General features: G+C 31.8%; 1 protein-coding gene across 1 annotated transcript in view; it reads left to right on the top strand.

Annotated features, from left to right (window-relative positions):
- Nucleotides 1–21,189, top strand: part of LOC106478504 — an 88,845-nt gene that overhangs the window by 23,874 nt on the left and 43,782 nt on the right. The window contains exon 2 of the mRNA XM_022382122.1: nt 11,811–11,958. Within this exon, the coding sequence (XP_022237830.1) occupies nt 11,811–11,958 (148 nt within the window). The remainder of the gene's footprint in view (nt 1–11,810; nt 11,959–21,189) is intronic.

Raw genomic sequence — 21,189 nt, 5'->3', positions numbered from 1 at the left:
CAAAAGTATTCTTGGCTCTATAATATCTTTAAAATTTGCCCGACTGTTTAATTCCAAAATACTTTTATTGAAACTGTCATTTTAAGTTTTACAGTGACAAGGAAACTTTTACTATCAAAGTTTCTCTGTACTGTTAAAAATCACTTTTTTTGTTTCAGCATTCAGTGGATATCCCCTGTGTAAACGTTTCTTCTATTTTGTGTAATTTTCTCCTAAATGTAGTCCTTTACATGGATGTCAAATATCTAAAATGATCTCTGTTTTATGCTATTTGATTATATTCGGTTCTTCCCTTTCGCTATCTGATTACATTTTATTCTTCCCTTTCGATATTTGATTATAGTTTGTTCTTCCCTTTCGCTATCTGATTACATTTTGTTCTTCCCTTTAGCTACTTGATTGTATTGGGTTCTCCCCTTTCGCTAGTTGATTATATTTAGTTCTTCCCTTTCACTATATAAATATATTTAGTTCTTCCCTTTTGCTATTTGATTATATTTAGTTCTTCCCTTTCACTATATAATTATATTTAGTTCTTCCCTTTCACTATATAATTATATTTAGTTCTTCCCTTTCACTATATAACTATATTTAGTTCTTCCCTTTCACTATATAATTATATTTAGTTCTTCCCTTTCACTATATAATTATATTTAGTTCTTCCCTTTTGCTATTTGATTATATTTAGTTCTTCCCTTTCACTATATAACTATATTTAGTTCTTCCCTTTCACTATATAATTATATTTAGTTCTTCCCTTTCACTATATAATTATATTTAGTTCTTCCCTTTTGCTATTTGATTATATTTAGTTCTTCCCTTTCACTATATAATTATATTTGGTTCTTCCCTTTCGTTATTTGATTATAGTTTATTCTTCCCGTTTTGTTTTGTTTTAGTTTTGTCACTATTTACAATGTATTTGTATTAACTATTCTTTTAAAAACAATTGTTCCCTTATATATATTTTACCTTTAATTTTCTGATTCTGATCCCATTTTATATCATTTCCTTTTCTTTATTGTTATTTCATAATTTCCTTTTAATTTTTCTTATAAACCTCATGCTTGTATAGGCTATATTTTTTTGATCGATACTTTTTCAGCTATAACTTGTTTTTCACGAGTGCGCTAAGCCACTATATTCTGATGTGTTCTGTGGTTTACAAAATTTTGTTGAATTATTGCAATAAATTGCTGGGAAACACAGACGAAAATTTTCCTCGTTTGGCACATTGCACTGCCTACGGACATGAAATTCATTCTACTGAAACAGTAAATCTTATCTATTTTTCTGTACTAATTTAAGTGCTTTCTGTACAAGAAAACGGTGAAGTATATGGAAATGGGGATTCCACGAACTGATAATGGGGAGTTGGAACGATGGTTCCAGCTTTGTAAACATTGAACGCTAAATTATTATTCACCAAAATGATAACATGACTAAAGAAATACGAATGCACCTCTCTTACGTATAAGGAACGAATTTTAAGACCAAAACTATCTTTACAAAATGAAATATTAATACTAATATTTTGAATGTTTTACAAGGTAGTTAAGAATACAAAATAAGTAATGTTTAATATGCATATGGTAAATGAAAATGGCAATCTAACAAGCCAGTATTGGCATGCATATAACAACATTCGTGGACGACAAAGCTACTGACTAGAGCAAAGAAATGAAAATCTGGCCTCCTTCATGCAAGGTTGTTGAGTAGATTGCAAATTTTGAAAATATCGATATGATTCATTGATACGTTTCTGTCATTTTCTTATCCAAGCCTTATTCGTTTATTTTAACTGTTCACATTTCTTGTATATGAATTACAAGTATCTACAAACATTCGTTGGTGGTTGAGAAAAGTAGAGAAACGAAAATACATAACATCTAGAAGCTCTGGCATGACTACACTTTTATTTCAATAATATGCGTCCAGTTCAATTCCTTACTTTTCAATACCCATTTTAACATGTTTACTCAGATGCTGATTTGACATTTGACTGTTGTTGTTATGAAACGAACTAAAAGTTATTCTTACTTGAATATTACTAAATTGAGGAAAAGTTACAATTTTAGTATTGCTTAACGCCATGTTTAATTAACGTTTGTTTCACTGGATGGCTTGATAAATACCACCTCGTCTTGTTCTTTTCTTTTAAGTTGAGTAAACGGACATTTTAACAAATGACAAGGTTTTTGTTAATCAATGTTCCAATCTATCTTTCCGGATTATTCGATCACAAAATATTAAATAAAGACCAAAACCAGATCAAACGAAACGGATAATCAAATCGTTATGAATTTGCTTGACCAAATATTCTGTTTGCTAATAGTTAGGACAGATGAGTCATGAGGTACCTAGGGATAATTCGTGTCTATGAAGCTGTTCTTCTTAGTCATTAGGTACTTAGGGACTGTTCCTGTCCATGAAACTGTTCTTCTTAATCATGAGATACCTAGGGACTAATCCTGTCTATGAAACTGTTCTTCTTAGTCATTAGGTACTTAGGGACTGTTCCTGTCCATGAAACTGTTCTTCTTAATCATGAGATACCTAGGGACTAATCCTGTCTATGAAACTGTTCTTCTTAGTCATTAGGTACTTAGGGACTGTTCCTGTCCATGAAACTGTTCTTCTTAGATTTGTATTTTTGTAGATTTGTTAAAGATCGCATTTACAGCATTAAATAAATAATTCTCCAAAGTTTACAACCTAAAGTCAGAATAGACATTTAATGCTTTTATCAGGTAGGTTTAGTATATGTGATAGTATTGTATAGAACTTGACATCGACAGGGAAAGGCTAGAACAGCTTTTACTTGGGTTCTTTTTTAGTTTGTTTTGTTACGCACAGCTAGCTACAATATCTGCACTAGTCGTCCCTAATTTTGAACCGCTAGACTAGAGGAAAAACAGCTAGTCAGCAGCATCCACCGCCATCTCTTGGGCTACTCTAATCGAATAGTGGATTTTACTGTTACACTATTAATCAACTCATGAGTACAATGTACGAAGAGTGATTTTATTTCATCAACAGCACGGTAGTCTTGGATCTTGGTATCCACGGCCTGGTACGCTAACCGTTATGTTACGTCCGCTTATTTTTCTCTAACCGTTATGTCACGTCGCTTCCTTTTCTCCAACCGTTATGTTACGTCCGCTACTTTTTCTCTAACCGTTATGTCACGTCCGCTTCCTTTTCTCTAACCGTTATATCACGTCCGCTTCCTTTTCTCTAACCGTTATGTCACGTCCGCTTCCTTTTCTCTAACCGTTATATCACGTCCGCTTCCTTTTCTCTAACCGTTACATCACGTCCGCTTCCTTTTCTCTAACCGTTATGTCACGTCCGCTTCCTTTTCTTGGGAACGTAGCAGCTTCTCAGACGATTATAATTTTAAATACATTTTTGGAAAGTGCTATCTGTCTAGCTTGATATGAAAAAATAAAGCCGCAAAACCTTCAGTTTATAACTGACACATACATAGGGAAATGGTTATATTAATCCATCTGTTTTTTCCTCATATGTGCATAGTATTTTACTATCGTCTAAAATCAAGTTGACCGAACACTAGGAGACTATACGGAGTATACCACCAAATTTTAGTGACACATCAAAAGTTTTTATTCTTTGATGTTGTACCCACAAAACCAAATACATAAACTTGTATATGAAAACCCCAATTAGTTTACTTGGATTAAAGAAATACAATTAGAAATGAACATGTTAGATAATTATATTTTTTCAACTTGTTTCTAGTAGAATTTAAATATCCTTGTCTGAATACAAGTATGGTTAGTAGTTGTAATTGAAACACAGCACATAACACACTTCATTATCTTAATCACGCAAAACAGTGTTTATCATTACAACTTTTTTTCTCAATTACAGAAAAGGATTCTAGATAATCAAACTAACGTATTTGATTAAAGTTATGTATATGTGAAATATCTAGCATTTTTAAGTACGGTAGATGTGAATATAACTTAGTTTTAAACGTTGCCTCCAGAGTTGAATTTAAAATAATTTATAATTATTCAGTGAGATAAACATGATGTTTTAATATTACTCCTAAGCTCACGTCAGTATTTCCAACCACGTTTTTAGGGTCATCGGAATTTGATGACATATTGAAAAGCACTAGTAATGTGGTCGTTGGCATTCATTCTTCTCAGAACATTTTTAACATCGTCAAGACAACAAAGCCCATCACGAACATTCAAAATAACAACAACAAGAACAAACGCTTGTGAAATCGCTCGTTAGATCATTTGTGCTCATCTCTAGCTTTGATGGGTTTTCTTTTGTGCTCACTCATACCTACCTATACATCCTTTCCGCAAATATAAATACAAAAAAAAACACAGATAAAAATAAGTTATTAGAAACGCAGAAAGACATTCATTCATATACAGTTATTAGCGCAACCTAAAATCAGCTTTATAGATATCAGCGTTTACATAACAAAGAAACAATAAAAGCAAACTGGTCTTCAGATTTGTCAGTCAATGATACAAATCTGTAACATTCATTCCTAAGCCTCTAAGAGCTATTGTGAGACCTAGTAAAAATTTGACAACAGATATTTATGAAAAAGAAAACTGATAAATTAATCGAAATATACTAATTCTTAATCAATATAGATATAATTGTACTGTCTGTTGTATGTCCATGTAACTACTTTGCCCCTGTTTATGGATATTCACTAAATTTGGCAAGAAGGTTTGTTGGGTCCATGGGGAGATACATATACATTTTCAGTGTTGCATTTTGCAGTTTTTATGGAAGTTTTTGCGTGTTTTTTTTACAATTCCATACAAGGGAGGCAACTTTTCATGTCCTAAGATAACCTTTCATTAATCATGAATTTACATAACTTACGTCAGGGGACGGGTACTCCAGCTAGTATTAAGTAATTCTTCAAGTAAACAGCTACTTACAAATAAGTTATATACATTTTAAAGATGAAAAAAATTTTGAGGACAAATTACACACGCTTTATATAGTTAATTTAGAGCATTTAATTGACATAAGTACCCGAAGTAGCCTATTTCATCAACAGATACAATGTGTTAATCTTCATAATGAAAGCAAGGAAGAAATAATGCTACAGGTTCTCTAATAAGAAAGAATCTGTACACTCTTCAATTTTTTGTTTCCACAGTTATAACAAACACGTGACCCCCAGTGGCACAGCGGTATGTCTGCGGATTTACAATGCTAAAAACAGGGTTTCGATACCCGTCGTGGGCAGAGCACAGATAGCCCATTGTGTAGCTTTGTGCTTATTTCAAACAAACACGTAAACACTTTTATGAAAGTACCGAGAACAGCAACACCGATAACCTCTTTCTTGCAGCTACTGTACCGTATAACTCGATGCCTCGTTAAAATGGAGCTTTAAATATTAGTAATCTTATCCAAAACAATTATCTATAAAATCTATTTTGATTAGTGTTTTTCCTTTGACATTTTTTTCTTTATTCTTTCACTTGCGATTGTCTCGAAAGACAAAGTGAATATATATGTAAATCTATAAGTAATATTCGTCACTTTGAGCAAGTTTCGTTAGCAAGAAATTGGAGCGTAAGTTTCACTTTTATTTTTTAACTAGATGGCTTAGATGATTATGTTTGTGTGACAAACATCTAGTTTGTTGTGCTGAACGTCTGATTTGTTCGCAACAGTTCACTGAATTTACCGATTATTTTCCAAAAAAAAAATTAGTAATTTACGAGATGATCCCTTTGATGTTCAGTTATGTTTAAGCGTTTTTAATTTATTTTCATAATGATTTATGTTCATTTCCAATGCATTGAATACGTGTTATATTATTTATTTTTCACAACAAATACGTTGTTATCGTGGTGTTGTAATTGCTCATCATAGTTATTATTGCTTATTACCAAAAAAAAGAAAAAAAAAGAAAGTCTTAAACCTGCTTATTATGTATACAGATAAATTATTAATTCAGGTCTATTTGTGTAAGTTGCTTAACTGGCTGTCCCTAAGTTAGCAGTGATAAACTGGAGAGAAAGCGGCTAATCAATACCACCTATTGCCAACTATTTACCAACGAATAGTGGAAGTGACTGTCACATAATAACGCCCTCACTGCTGAAAGGGCAAGCATGTTCGGTGACAGGGATTCGAGCCCACGACCATCAAATTGCGCCCTAACCACCAAGCCATGCCAGGCCAAAAAGTAGAGAAAATATAAAGTCTTACATCTAGTCTTACAAAGTTTAACAACTGTGAAGAAGTAACTAAGGTCTGTCAGTAGATAAGGTAATTTAATTAGTTTTACAATACTCTTTGAATTTGTAAATAAACAAATGAAAGTAGCACACCAAGCGAATGTTTTTAAGAAGATTGAGACAGTGAAGTTAAGTTGAAAACGTCTTTTTTTCTTTCTTTTTTTGCTGTTTGATAACATCTAATGAATTATTTAAAAGTTTTACATTCCAGTCAGTTGGATGAGCGCATTACCTAAAAAGGTTGAGGAAAGGTAAGTTTTTAAAATGTGATGTCCAACTTAAAAGGCCAAAATAAATAGGATATCAAGAAAATTCATTGTAATATAAATAATAACAGAGATGTATGAGATAGTTGAAAGAGCAAAAGAAGAATGACACGTAAATAGTGGTGAAATATATATTAAAGTGAAGACATCAACACCACCCACTGCCAACTCTTGGGCCAATCTTTTACCAACGAATAGTTGGATTGACCGTAACTTTATAACGCCAACACGGCTGAAAGGGCGAGCATGGTCACTTGCGGTGATCTTTCTATGAAAGGTTCTTGAAGAACGTCTCAAACAGTTGTTTTCTTTACTCTTCTCTAATAGGTTTAGTTTCAGTTAATGTAGACTGCTGAAATCTCACGTACATTTGTAGTAACTGAAACAGACTTGATGAGTCTTGGCACACAGTGAAACCAGGTATGCTATCAGAGAATGGGCTAAAAGATAAATTAAGTCCATCATCCTGAAAATGAAATACGTGTCTTGCTAATAATATGGGGGTCACAAAACGAAACTAGAAGTACATTCGTGCCTTTAGACGTGCTGCTTAATAGGTATTTCAGTGATGTGGAAAAGTCGATAAACGTGATACGAAATAATGTTTACGTGTACTACCAATCCATTAGCAGGTATTCTTATTCAGTATTAATTTCAAAGAACTCCTTTAATCCTGTTTGAAAATGCATAGCAGTGTTTCTGTCATTCCGAACATTAGCTCGCGCCATGCTTATTCATTTGGTAAAATTATGCGATAAAGAAGAATTACATCACAAGCATAAATCACTTTATGCTTCAAAAATTAAAATATTCATTTTCAAACACCATGAAGTTCAATGTTCAGTGTTTACTTCCTCAACTTCATACGTTTTGGATTACTAATGGTAACATGCGTTTTCGTCTAGGGTAACGAATTAATTTGGAATATGTTAATATGATTAAAAAGTTTCTTGGAATCAGAGCACATCGGATTAACTCAGCGCAATAACTCTCACGCAGAAGTTCATTTATTCCATTATTTCTATTACAGTACCTTTGTTTCGTGAATTAGATATTATTGAATATAGATCGAATGACAATCTGTTATTTGTTCCTGGTGTTTCGGTAGCACATTTTTGGATAAATGTTGGTTAAAAACTCATTTGAATATTATGTTTTCCGTTTTGATTTGCTAAACACACTCTCATTAAACTGAAAGTGAAGAATATTTATTAGAAAATATTTGAAATATATATTTGATGCATTGATATGAGCCTTAGCCCTAAACTATGTGTAATTAAATATAGCTCTTAATATTATATTTCAAATAAGATATTTATTACGAACTTTTGTCCTATTAACTTATTTAATATTTGATTTTGTTTTCCAGTAAAATAAGTGCTGAGGCGATTTATTTAAAGTCGTAGAGAATTTAATTTAACGATTAAGTTATTTTACATTATCTAAAAACTTTTCACACAACCACCAAGATCTAAGCTGTTTCCAAGTTGTACTAACAGTTGCACCAGTTGTTTTACATTATCTTAAAGCTATATGTAGATAACTAGTTCTAAACTGTTCCAAACATATACTAACAGTTGCACCAGTCATTTTACATTATATTAAAGCTATATACAGATAACTGGTTCTAAACTATTCCAAACATATACTAACAGTTGCACCAGTCATTTTACATTATATTAAAGCTATATACAGATAACTGGTTCTAAACTATTCCAAACATATACTAACAGTTGCATCAGTTATTTGACATTATCTTAAAGCTATATACAGATAACTGGTTCTAAACTATTCCAAACATATACTAACAGTTGCACCAGTTATTTTCCATTATCTTAAAGATATATACAGATAACTAGTTCTAAACTGTTCCCAACATCTATTAGCAGCTATGATTTGTTTTTCTCTCACAATAACACATATATCCTCAGCGTTCTAGTGAAGTGTTAATACGATATTATAAAGTAAATTAATTATTTATCTCAAACGTTATGAGACATTGGATTTTATAGGTCTCATTCACTTACAGTTTGCATGAAATACTGTTACAAATTATGAACACCAAATATAAATGTGCAAATTTAATACAGAGTTTTCTTTCAACTGTAAGTAGCTAAACAAGGAACTTCCTTGTTAAATCGTGACCAGGCTGTGTCGGTTACGAAACTAGCAACTAAACATACAGAACCGTTTCCGTACAAAAAACATTTTCAGTAATAAAATCTAATTATTTTCATACCTACGTTTGTAGACCTGTTGAAGACACTGTTTAATATAAGTTTTCCTAGAAGTTGGTCAGCTTAACCTCTAACCTGAAAGGAACGTTGAATAAGGAGATGGAGATTATGTTTTCATCCCTCTCTGTGTATGTGTGTGTCAGCAAGATTTCTCGAAAACGGCTGAATGGATTTGGAAGAAAGTTGTTATAGATTTGGACTATGACCCAACATAGAAGTGATTAGTTCTTGGAGGGACAAGATCAAGGTTGCAGCATCCGATCATTTTTGACTGGGTTATAGGGCAAAAATATGTGAAAAATCGGTCCACATGTTAACAGATCGAGATGTTTTGAATATTCATGACCGAGTCAAAAATGATCAGATTTTGGTGAAACTTGGTGAACTTATCTATATGAAAAATTGTTACCGATTGTCCTGCCAAAAATAGTCCGTGTCCGTTGATAACGCCGGACAAACGGACACATGTTCTTATTTTTTGAGGGTCGAATATGATGTCGTGGCGGATGTATGCGCCTTACTGAGTTCAGGTTGCAGAAGGTTTTACCATCCATGCCAGTACTCGAGCGTGTTTTGTTTTAAATTATTATAACAATTTTACCAATTTGTTAGAGCAGCTTTACACGCTAGTGATAATTATAATTCTTAATTAAAAAAAAGTACAGATTTATCTTTAACCTTCTAATAAGACCTACTCTCATTTCAGTTTGTCTATTAATTAATACACATCTTCAAAGCTTAAATTTTGTCTTTGTCATTATATTCTCTTTTTTAATAAGATTTTTTTACATTTGTTTGCTGCTATAAAAATGGTATAGGTTCTTGTCTTTTTTTTCTACGGTCGAAATTAATATCCACCGATTACAACTAACTTTGCAGATATAGTTATTTAATCTGTACAATAATAAAACCGATACACTGGTTTTGAGAGTATCAAACTATCTCACGTGATAACAGAGCTAATTTTAAAGATCTGTGTATAATACTTGGTTTGGTTTGTTTCGAAATTCGAGCAAAGCTACACGAGGGCTATCTTCACTAGCCTAATTTAACAGTGAAAGAATAGAGGGAAGGCAGCTAGCTAGTCATCACCATCCAACCCTAACCCGTGGGTTACTCGTTTAGCAACGAACAGTGGGACTGACAGTCAAATTATAACGCCCCCACGGCTGAAAGGGCAAACATGCTTGGTAGGACGAGAATTCGAACCCGCGACCACCATATTGCGGATCGAGCGCCCTAACCATCTGGCCTTGCCAAGCCCTATATATATATAATACATCGTCTAAAATACTCCATTTTCTACTGTGGCCCGTTTTAATCATAAAGAAGATATACCTTTTTCTTGTGATATGGAAATGTATCGAAGTTGATAATATTCAATGGAAATTTATTTAAAATGATATCACAACTCGTGTCCAAACTATTGTGTTTACTTTTGTACACGTGTCTTAGTTTAAAAACACACACATACAAAGAACCCACAAGTAATGTGCAGCATCGTTCACAGGTAATCATAATTATGGGAATAATGTATTGAGTTAATATTCGGTTTGTATCTTTGATTATTAAAATAATTAGCATATAAAAGAGAAGGTCATTAATAAAAAGGTATTTAAATAAACATTTTCATAATAACCTTTCACAATGCTTTATGAATTTAAATCTATGTAACCTATATAAAATACGTTTCAGCTATTAATCGTTATTTATGATGAATATAACTATTATAGATAAGCATAGTAGTAGAAAAAAGTATATTTTACTAGCTTCATTATACCAAAATCTTTGAAATAATAATAACTGACAAACAGTGCTACCAATTTCCAATATATTATATATATTTCTAACAGTTGCATAGAGACAACAATGTAATGTCTAACCCTTAACTGATCGTATTCTTTGGGGAAACAAAGGTGAAATCTATGCCATATAATAAGATACTTTATTGTGTACCTTATATAGGATGTATATAACCAATACGTTTTGGTCTTTGTTTATAAGGGAGAGTTTGAGGCTCTCCAGGTAAATATAGCATTGAAGGGTTCTTCATCTGGTAACAGTAGCGATAGGCAGCGAAACTCAAGTCACGATCGACTTTTAGCTGCAGTTTTGAGCAAAATCAGCTCTCATCAGCACAACTAATGTGATGACAAATATGCCACCTAGTGGACTTTATGTATTATTTTTGTATTCACACATATACTCTTGTTATTTCTTATTATGAAAAAAAAAATAACTTGGTTAATTTATACATAACTGAGGTTCCTATAAAGTTGTAGCTAATAGCGTATATTTTAATGTGAGCAAAACCTTTCTCATCCACAAAAATTCAAACTTATGAAAATGGGACTGAGGAAAATTGTATAGGTAAAATATATTCTAATGTGTAATATGTAAAGCGTAATAACACGTTTGCACGGAATGTTGCATGTTGCTTACATTTCCAATTCTTGTTCTTTCACCGTTTTTATGTAAATTGAATACTCTTTAACTAGTGAATACTAACTACGCTTTGTTAATTTGTATATTATTAAATTGCCAAGATATCGTGATACTGCTATACTTATGTTTTGCTTAGCTTGGCTGATTTTTTTTTCTTTATGGTAACATCCATGAACATTTTTTTTTTCGTATTTTCCTTAATTTGCGAAACGTATGAAATATTTCTAAGATAAAATTTTGATCAAAATGTAATTTAATGTTCGGGCCAACATTAGTTTGCCTGTACACAATTCTAAATATAACTTTTTTTTTTCATTTATACTAAACAACGTTTTGTTTCTTACATTATACAAACGGTTTTTATAGGTGAAATTTTCAAATGAATATCTTTGTGTAAAAGGTTTTTCTTAAATGACATTATGGTCATAGCAACATTCTGGTACTTTCCAAGTATTTCTTCCAGATAGTAAGTAATGTTTTTCTAACATGGTTTTAAAGATATCACTTTTATTTGGTTTTTAATTTTTTCAGCGTACCTAGATTTTATAATACCCTATATATATATATATATCGATTATATAATGGAATTTATTTGTTTGCAGCTTCTTTCGAATGTCAGTTCCCCGCTAGATGGACTGGTCTGTGGTTTCAAAAAGGACTAGAGCCACCCATCAGGATAGAGGGTGACACTTTCTCCTGGAGGGGAAAGTGCATTCATTCAGAAGGCGATTTATTTTTAATTGATGACAGGTGAGTATTAAACAGATGATAACATTTTAAAATAGTAAATATAAACAGTTAACTCCAAGTGTTCAATTACTAGCATAAAACTACTAAAACTTAAGAAGCAACTAGTTTCTCAGTATTTTTCTCCAATCACTGTTCTGGTTTTCTTATCTATTAATTCGAATAACTTTATATTCAGAACAGATATTAATTTGTTAATATTTTTATGCTGTGGCAGTCTCATCATATTTTTGATGAGATAACTGGTTTAGTGAGAAGGTAACAAATCTTAGCTTGTATCTGATGATGAAGATATATCGAAGATAAGACACAAACACAACACCGTTCATACACATGTACCAATTACATTATCCAAATCATTTAAATTATATACATGAATTATTTGAATAGCATGTATTCCAAAAGTGATGGACTTCAACAGGGTTTAACAATGACACACTGAGTTACGTAATTATGCATGTTTTAGCCCATTGTTATTATTGCTCTCATTTTACATATAATATTAATACTTGTTAAGTTTTGAGGCAAATTCTGGATCATTATTTTGCACTTTATCTCATATCAGTAAAAGAGTTTCTGGGCCGAATTTTGGTGTTGGTTTTGTAAGACATTTCATTATGTAATTTATTTTCTGCTAGCCAGAGTAATTAGATTTGCGTTTTATAATAAAACTACCCGAGACTCAAGATCTTATTTGCTAAACATTTCACTAGCTCCACTCACAGTGGATAAAACTCTAAAAATAAAAGTTAAAACAGAAGAAAAAAAATATCGTAACATTTTCTCGAGAAATATGTTGTTATGAGATAGTATAATATAAAATAGAAACCTACAATATTATTGATGTAAAAAAATATATAATAGTGCGAAACGAATCATATTCAAAATCAGGATCACCAGGATTATAGTAAATCAACACTCATTTCAAAAATAAAGAAATTGTGTCACAACAGTAACATTGTGTGCTTATAAATCTAATAATTTAGGTTCGATACCTGACGTGGGCACAGCACAGAAATGCATCGTGTAGCTTTGCAGTTAAAAAACACGCACTTAAATTAACGAGAGCTTACATAGTTGCAAAGAACGTTATAGAGCAACAGTTGACAATCTATTTGATTACAATGACCAGTCATTTCGAGCTAATTTCATGGTTGTGGTAAGAAGATATCTTTTTATATTATACCTAGGAAGTTAGCAAGCCTTTGTAAGAGTCTTTAGGTTTACAGGAATACCAAAGTCTTTAGGTGTATAAAGCAGTCAAAGTCTTTGGGCTTACAGGACAATCAGAGTCAGAACAGCCTTTGCGGAACATAACGATCTGTAACTGTTTTTTGTTTGTGTAGTAGCTTTTAAAACGACTCAAATGTATTCAGAGATTCGTTCATGGAATAACCAACCAGTTTCTGCTCCAAACTTTTTCAAATCAAACTGACAGATGGCATCCCTTACAAGGTACTAACTTTGCATATCAGAAGAATTACATTGCGTTTTAGCACTGCATTTATAAAATACAAAAATATGATAGGTTATGAGTTCAGTAAAACGAATTGTTACAGTAAATTGCCTTCGATTTTACTTTTTCCCCCTTGTTTTTGGCCTCTTGAAAAGTTCTGAGGTGTTTTTAACTGTTACTAAAATACTTGAAAGGTAAAATTACAGATGGCGGTAAAACAAAACATGATTAAGGCAACTAACCAATCACAAAAACAATTAACACCTGTAAACATCATGGATTACTTGTAGCAACAAAAAGTCGCTGGCAATTACTCATCTATAGCTTTATACTTTGTCTATCGAAATCGTTTTATTTTCCCGAAAGGGGGCCCGAAGGCCGCCGGGGGTGGGGGAGGGTCACCTGTTTTAATCACTTGCATCACTATCCAGTAGTGTGTTGTCTGTCAGTCAGTCAGTAGACACTACAATGACGTCACATAAGGAAGGCTTAACTGTCGTGAAATCAGTAAAACAAACGCATGCCATGAATCACGAGAAGAATTATGAACTCTACTGGCTAGAACACAGCATAACATATGAACTTCAAAAGCAAGAAATACAATTATCTGTTATTTTTGGTTGTATTTACTCTTCAAAGAGAACTATTTCGTTGACCCTGCAGAAGTACATCTAGTATTGTACTCAGGGTAATCTGGTCAGTGTGATGAGGATAACCCGTCAGAGAAGGACTTTCATTAAAAACTGTACTAAACTTGGCTTTGATCTTAATACACAAAAAATAATAATCTATATTTAAAAAGAAACGAAAAATAATACTCATCGTTTTAATTCGAGCGCAGTAAAACCAATTTTCTCGCGACCAAACTACAGCTATTGTAGATTTGGTTTTCAACTTTGTTTATAAATAGAGTTGAACGTTTTCATTTATTATATCGTCTTATTTCCATTTTGTGGATAAAGTTTTTACCATATGCCAGTAATCATATTATGTATTTATGGAGTACAACAATCACGAAATCACTTAGGTGAAGTAAAACAGTAACGACTTAGGAGAGCAGTTGCTGAGCTGGTTTATTGCCCATTGCTTGGCGTTTATCAGCAATACAGTAGGATCAATATGAAAATGCATGCATGTTGATAACGTGATCTGTCACGTGACTAACTAACCCGACTTACTGGTCGTGTTTTAGTACATTCTTGTAAATGTCTACGACTAAAAGTGTGCCAGCTGGAAATAACAGTACTAAAACACTGAAACCTCAAAGTATATATATATTACACTTCGTCTCTTTTCTTAAAGGAAATTGTTAGTAAAACACTGAAAAAAAACTTGATGTTCATTTCAATATCAAAAATGAGATTAAATATAAAACAAATATATATCTCTAGATCAGAGCTCCAAGAAATTAAAGTTTATTGTTTAGAAAACTGGATGTGCTTGTGTAGAATGAGCTCTGTAATTTGAGGACTGTAATAGTATACGTCAGAGATTAAACTTGCCATTCTAATCTAGAATCCGTGTTTCGATACCCGTGGTGGGCAGAGCACAGATAGCCCATCATGTAGCTTTGTGCTTAATTACAAACAAACCGTTCTAATCACGTGTCGATTGAATTGTACGTGAAAATCATTGTTTATGTATGAGTGACTTTATGTGTGTGTGTGTGCTGTTTTTATGAGAACATTAACTTCAATCTGTGAACGTCAATGTGTTCTGGATCAATTACTTTTATACTGTATCTGTTTGCTTCTCCGACTGAAAATAATAAACTGTTTATACTAAAAATTGAGAAACATATTCTATTTATTCTTACAAACTCAGGTAACCTTCTAGAATGTTCGTGATCTACCCGTTTTGTTATATTTCGGATTGTTATTCACACACAAACTAACCAAGTTTTTTTGTGCTTGTCACATACTAACATTAATTGATACCGGAAATGATACGCGATGCCAGCGCTTTCAATATTCTATTTTTTAAACATATATTTCTTTTCTCAAAATTTACTTTAGAGATGTCCTTTAAATCTTGCTTACATAAGGAAATTTTATATGTAGTTGTACTTCTGCGTGATCGAGAGCTTCCCATGATCAGAACGGCCGTAAAACTGGAGGATTGAGTATCCAAAACTTAGCACGCTTCCTCCTAAGGGCAAAAGCACTCTAACTTTGTTTCAAGAAATACACGGCTATTTTACTAATAAAAAATAACCAATAACTATCTAAAGTGCCCTTGAATAACGAGCTGGTTTTAGAAGATTTTGTAGGCTTCTCTATAAATGTGTATGTCACTAAGAAAAATAAAAACGTAAATATTTTGATTATATGAAAATGTGGAAAAATGATAACTGTATCTATGTATGATTTGCAGTCGTTTTTTTTGAATATTTTAAACTCTTTTAAACAAGATTTTTATCTCTCATATATTACTATGATTGTACAATTCATATTTTTACACAACTTACTTTGTCACTGAAGGAAACAATTCCCTTTTCACCCCTGTATACACATCAATATACACGAGTTACATTTATCATCTAAATATTGAAATGTGATAATTACTACTCCAAATAGACTTGTTACGTATTACAATTTATCCTGGATGAGTCTCCAATTTATTACGTAACGTATTATAATTTTGAATAGCCTTAAACTGAGTTAAATGATAATTTGGATTTAGAAACTAAACAAATGTCGATATGTATCCACTTTATGACACTTGCCAACAAGATTGGTACATAGAGTTTTTTAATACAAATATATTTTAATATACAAACGATAGCACAATTTACAATGACGGTTAGTGAAAATACTAATGGCCAATGTGAATACGCTGAAGTTAAATGGTTTGTAGTATTCGAAATTTATAAATGTTCCTGGTTTAATATCTGAAGTTCCCGGTTAATAAGCGTTTAAACAGTTATAGCTTCCGAAGTTTATAGCAGCACAATTTATAGCAAATCAATAACATACACGTCGCGTTGATTATATTTATATGCGTAAAGAGAGTTACTCGAAATTTCAGCTTACGCATTTGTTTGTTTGTAGTTAAGCGCAAAGGTACACAATGGGCTATCTTTGCTCTGCCCACCACGGATATCGAAACCCGGTTTCTAGCGTTTTAACTTCACAGATATTCCGCTGTGCCACTGGGGGGAGGCTCAGCTTACGCAACAATATGAACGATACACGTATATTCTTGATTATTACACTCGAGAATTTTCTACAATTTTAGAGAGCAGGCGGGAATTTCGCAATGTAGCTTTAACAGTATAAGTTATGTACATTTATATATATAAATTTAATTTTAAAAAAACATCGATATTAAAACAGATATAGTATAGTAAATCCGTCAGAGACCCAACATAAATTCTTAAAGGCAACACGATATCGCTTTTAGGAAAATATTATATTTGTATTAGCCGTGACATAGCTGCTCATAGAACGGTTCTGAGTTTTGTTGTTTTTTTTATCAAGTACACATTTTAAGTTCATAGCTCCGGCATCTCCTGACCGATTTCAGATCTAATTGCAGTTTTGGACTCACGGGGTAATAACCCTTTCGATTGTTTGTTTGACCACACTCAAGGTCTCAGAGATTAATTTGCTCTAATCCTCCCTAAAAGAGTCAGTGCTACGGCTGTTAAGGATTATTTCTTGTTTTCTAAAGTGATCAGAGATCAACACAATCAGAAGTTGGAAACATACATAGTTAGATCAACACAATCAGTAGTTGAAAACAAACATAGTTAGATCAACACAATCAAAAGTTGAAACAAACATAGTTAGATCAACACAATCAGAAGTTGAAAACAAATATAGTTAGATTAACGCAATCAGAAGTTAAAACAAATATAGTTAGATTAACACAATCAGAAGTTGAAAACAAACATAGTTAGATGAACACAATCAGAAATTGAAACAAACATAGTTAGATCAACACAATCAGAAGTTGAAAACAAACATCGTTAGATCAACACAATCAGAAGTTGAAACAAACATAGTTAGATCAACACAATCATAAGTTGAAAACAAATATAGTTAGATTAACGCAATCAGAAGTTGAAAACATAGTTAGATCAACACAATCAGAAGTTGAAACAAACATAGTTAGATCAACACAATCAGAAATTGAAAACATAGTTAGTTCAACTCAATCAGAAGTTGAAAACAAACATATGGTGAAGCTTAATTCGGCCTGAATTTACTTGTTTTTCAATAAGTATTTAACAAAAAGACAGTCAGAAATAAGCTAAGAAAATTTTAAATTCATTATTCCCCCAATGGCACAGAGGTATGTTTGTGGACTTACAACGCTAGAAACTGTATAGCTTTGTACTTAATTCCAAACAAACAAATTTATTATATTTAATACAATTCCTTCATTTCTCCAACTAGCATCTTTTTCCAACTTCTAAATTTATTTTTTTATCCATCCAAGAAAATTTCAGTAACGAATTCAAAGCTAGATATTCTTTTAAATGTGTCAGTTCATGTGCTATTTTGAGTAACTTGTGTGCAGTTACTGATCGCCATACTCTGGAAAAGTAAATTAAAATCTTGATACATAGTTACAAGGATTTGTTTAATGAACATTCTTAGTCACGCCATGTGCTTATTGGCCATTATTAGACCACGGGCTTCCTGGCCAATACGCTCACGAGAAGAAATGGTAAGAATTGGTTCGTTTTATTCCCAAAATTAAAGTAAGATTTCCTGAAGATCTTATCTTGGCTGGTTTAAAGTTTATAAATAAAAATAAATTGGAGCCAATTTGTTATAAAATCTTCGGCATATTTTAAATTCACATTTCGTTCAGTCATATTTCAGTTATTTTCACTCCTGTTTGAAAATACTCTCAGCATTAAATACGACTTTTCTAACGTTTGGTATATCGAACATAAAATGCTTAATTTAAACTTCACATTCCAAGACTAATCTTCCTTGCTTTTTTTAAGTCTCTCACGCCTATGAGTATGTTTTTTTAACATTTAATATATTTAAGATATCTACAAAATATTAGAATGAAATACAGTCGTTAAAACCTATAACTGTACATGTTTCGAGTTGTTAGTAGCTTATAAAAATATTGGACAAAATCATACCTTTCATATGGCTCACTTAAATTTATTATAAACTTAATTTCAAAATTTAATATCACGTTTTATTATAAGTTATTGAAATAATAAACAAATATCGTACTGGTGTTTTATTTGTTTGTTGTTAAGCGCAAACAAATCTATAACTTACTCACCGTGAATATAGAAACACATTTATTTTTTGTTTTGCATTATAAATCCTTAAGATTTACCACTGAACAACTAGGGTTACGTATTGCTAAAATCATAAATCTGTTTCGTAGTTACTTATAACGGAAAGTGATAAAGACTGGTAGTCACCAAGCAATCAATATCAACTGTGATCCACCATTTGGATGTTTTTGTAGTTTTAAACACTGTATGCACGAGTTTAGATACATTTCCTATAGTTAAATCTATATTAATAACCAAAATCAGCCCTGTGCGCTTTTCCAACATTAGCTTTTAGTTAAAAATAAAATATAAAAGAAGTTGGATAGGATTATAGTGTATATCTTGAAGTTCTGTAAATTATAAACTTGTGTGGCTTAAAATAGCTATCGTGTTCTTAAATTAATAGAGTTTAGTCAATTTAATGACCTGTGAAGAAACGTCATATCGTCCCAAGTTGAAAGCATGAGCTAATTATTTTTATATTATTTTATATCTGCAGCTAACTTTAGTGTTATCGTTAATAATAATAATCACAGAATATTTTCTTCCCTTGTTCTATATTCTATACCTCCCCACCTATTTCTTGCACATATTTCTTGTCAACCGAGATGTCAATTTTATCTTTATTTATATTACCGTAATAATAATAATCACAGAATATTTTCTTCCCTTGTTCTATATTCTATACCTCCCCACCTATTTCTTGCACATATTTCTTGTCAACCGAGATGTCAATTTTATCTTTATTTATATTACCGTAATAGTTCTAAGAAATTGGGAGTAAATGGAAATAAGTAAATAAGCTTGCAACTTAGATCTAGAGAAATGCTATAATTAATCCTCACTTTCAAATGACAAATAATAACACATGTCCAATATTTCCTATGAACAATGTTTTATTTACATTTATTTCACGAAAGAAAACATATTAACGCGAGTAGAACCAATGATATTCAAAAGAAGAATTTCAAACGACCACATTTTCTAATATATATATATATAATATATTATATTATACATAATATTTTATAATATTATGTTCTTAGAAATATCCAAAAAGTATATTGCGGAAGTCGGAAATGACTTGAGCTGTAAGCCGTTTTCCAGTGTAATGAAACTATTAATTTTAATTTCATCTTGCTCCTGGTGAAAGTCTTTTAGCAGAAATATTGATCTAAAGTTGTTTTTTCCATTAAAGTTGTTTGATCACTTTTTTGCATTATCATATCTTATCTTCCGGCATAAACATTTATGTTTCATGCGAATAATAATTATAAACCTTGATGCAAAAATCATACATTTTTGTAAACAAGGAAACAAAAATGTTCGTAATATATTGTTTGCGTTGTATTCGTTGTAAACAGTGTAAGTTTAACATTTAGAAGTACTTAATTGTATCCCAATAGCAATTTTCATAAAAACAATACGCATACAAATTTCCATTTATGCATGATCTTTAGATTTCCTTTAACTTTTATAAAAGAAATCTCGTTCAGTTTCAATTCTGTTCCATTAAGGCCACGAAAAACAGGATTGTTCCATCCAAATTCTTGGAACTTACACGCAAAAAAGGTCTTATTTTCTAAACAATATAATCGTGATAGCACCGAATTTTAAAAAATAATACGCACGAGGAGAGAGTTTGACGTCACTAGCATATAGTCTTTATTTGACGTTAATTTTAATAGCGTGTTGCGAAATTGTTCAAATAAATCAATTTGTAGAAGCTATGGAGGCTGAGTCCATTGTTTCAGAAATTAAAGTTGATATTATGCTATTCACATCAAAATTCTTGCTCTAAACCAGCCTTTAATTAACATCAAAAGGAGCAGTAAATAGAGTATTACACGAAGTTTGATAACAGAAACATAAATATAATATTAAAACATTTTATTGCCTATTTAAACTTCTGATATGTGTATACCTCAGATGTTTCTGCGCAATCCCTGTAAAATGTTATTTTTATCGTATAAAACTATAAGGAAAAAGCTGCATCATGGTGAAATATTGGTTCAGTGTTTGTAGTTTTTGACGTTTAGCGTTACTCTGCACTAAAGCGATAGAATAAATACTTCCCATAAGGGTAATTTGAACATTGGAGTTGAAAGGAAACAACGAGACGCAAATTCCCAAAAAGACATTGGAAGAAGACTACTCATACCTTTCTTTATGTAGCTGAACTATGTTTATCGTTTAAAAAGTGCATCTAATGAAAAGTTTTCCTTTTTTGTACACATCAGTGACTACTGAAATCAAACTTGAGTCGTTAAGGAACTTTATATTTTGTATATATCGGTTGTGAATTGTCTGCTATAATTCCCTTCTATTACTACCAAAACAGTAGATAATTTCCTGAAATCGAAGTGCATTTGTCATTAGACTCATGGGGTACGAGTAGAAAAGTTATGCTTCGTTAATATAAAATTAGTTATTATTCGTGTGACGGATTTATTATTCTATATTTATTTTGATGTCGATGTTTGTTTAAATTTAATTTATATTTAGAAATGTATATAAATTATAC

Source organism: Limulus polyphemus, unplaced genomic scaffold, assembly GCF_000517525.1.
Source record: "Limulus polyphemus unplaced genomic scaffold, Limulus_polyphemus-2.1.2 Scaffold218, whole genome shotgun sequence".
In the NCBI taxonomy this organism is placed as follows: domain Eukaryota; kingdom Metazoa; phylum Arthropoda; class Merostomata; order Xiphosura; family Limulidae; genus Limulus; species Limulus polyphemus.
This window is presented reverse-complemented; position numbering and strand designations above follow the sequence as displayed.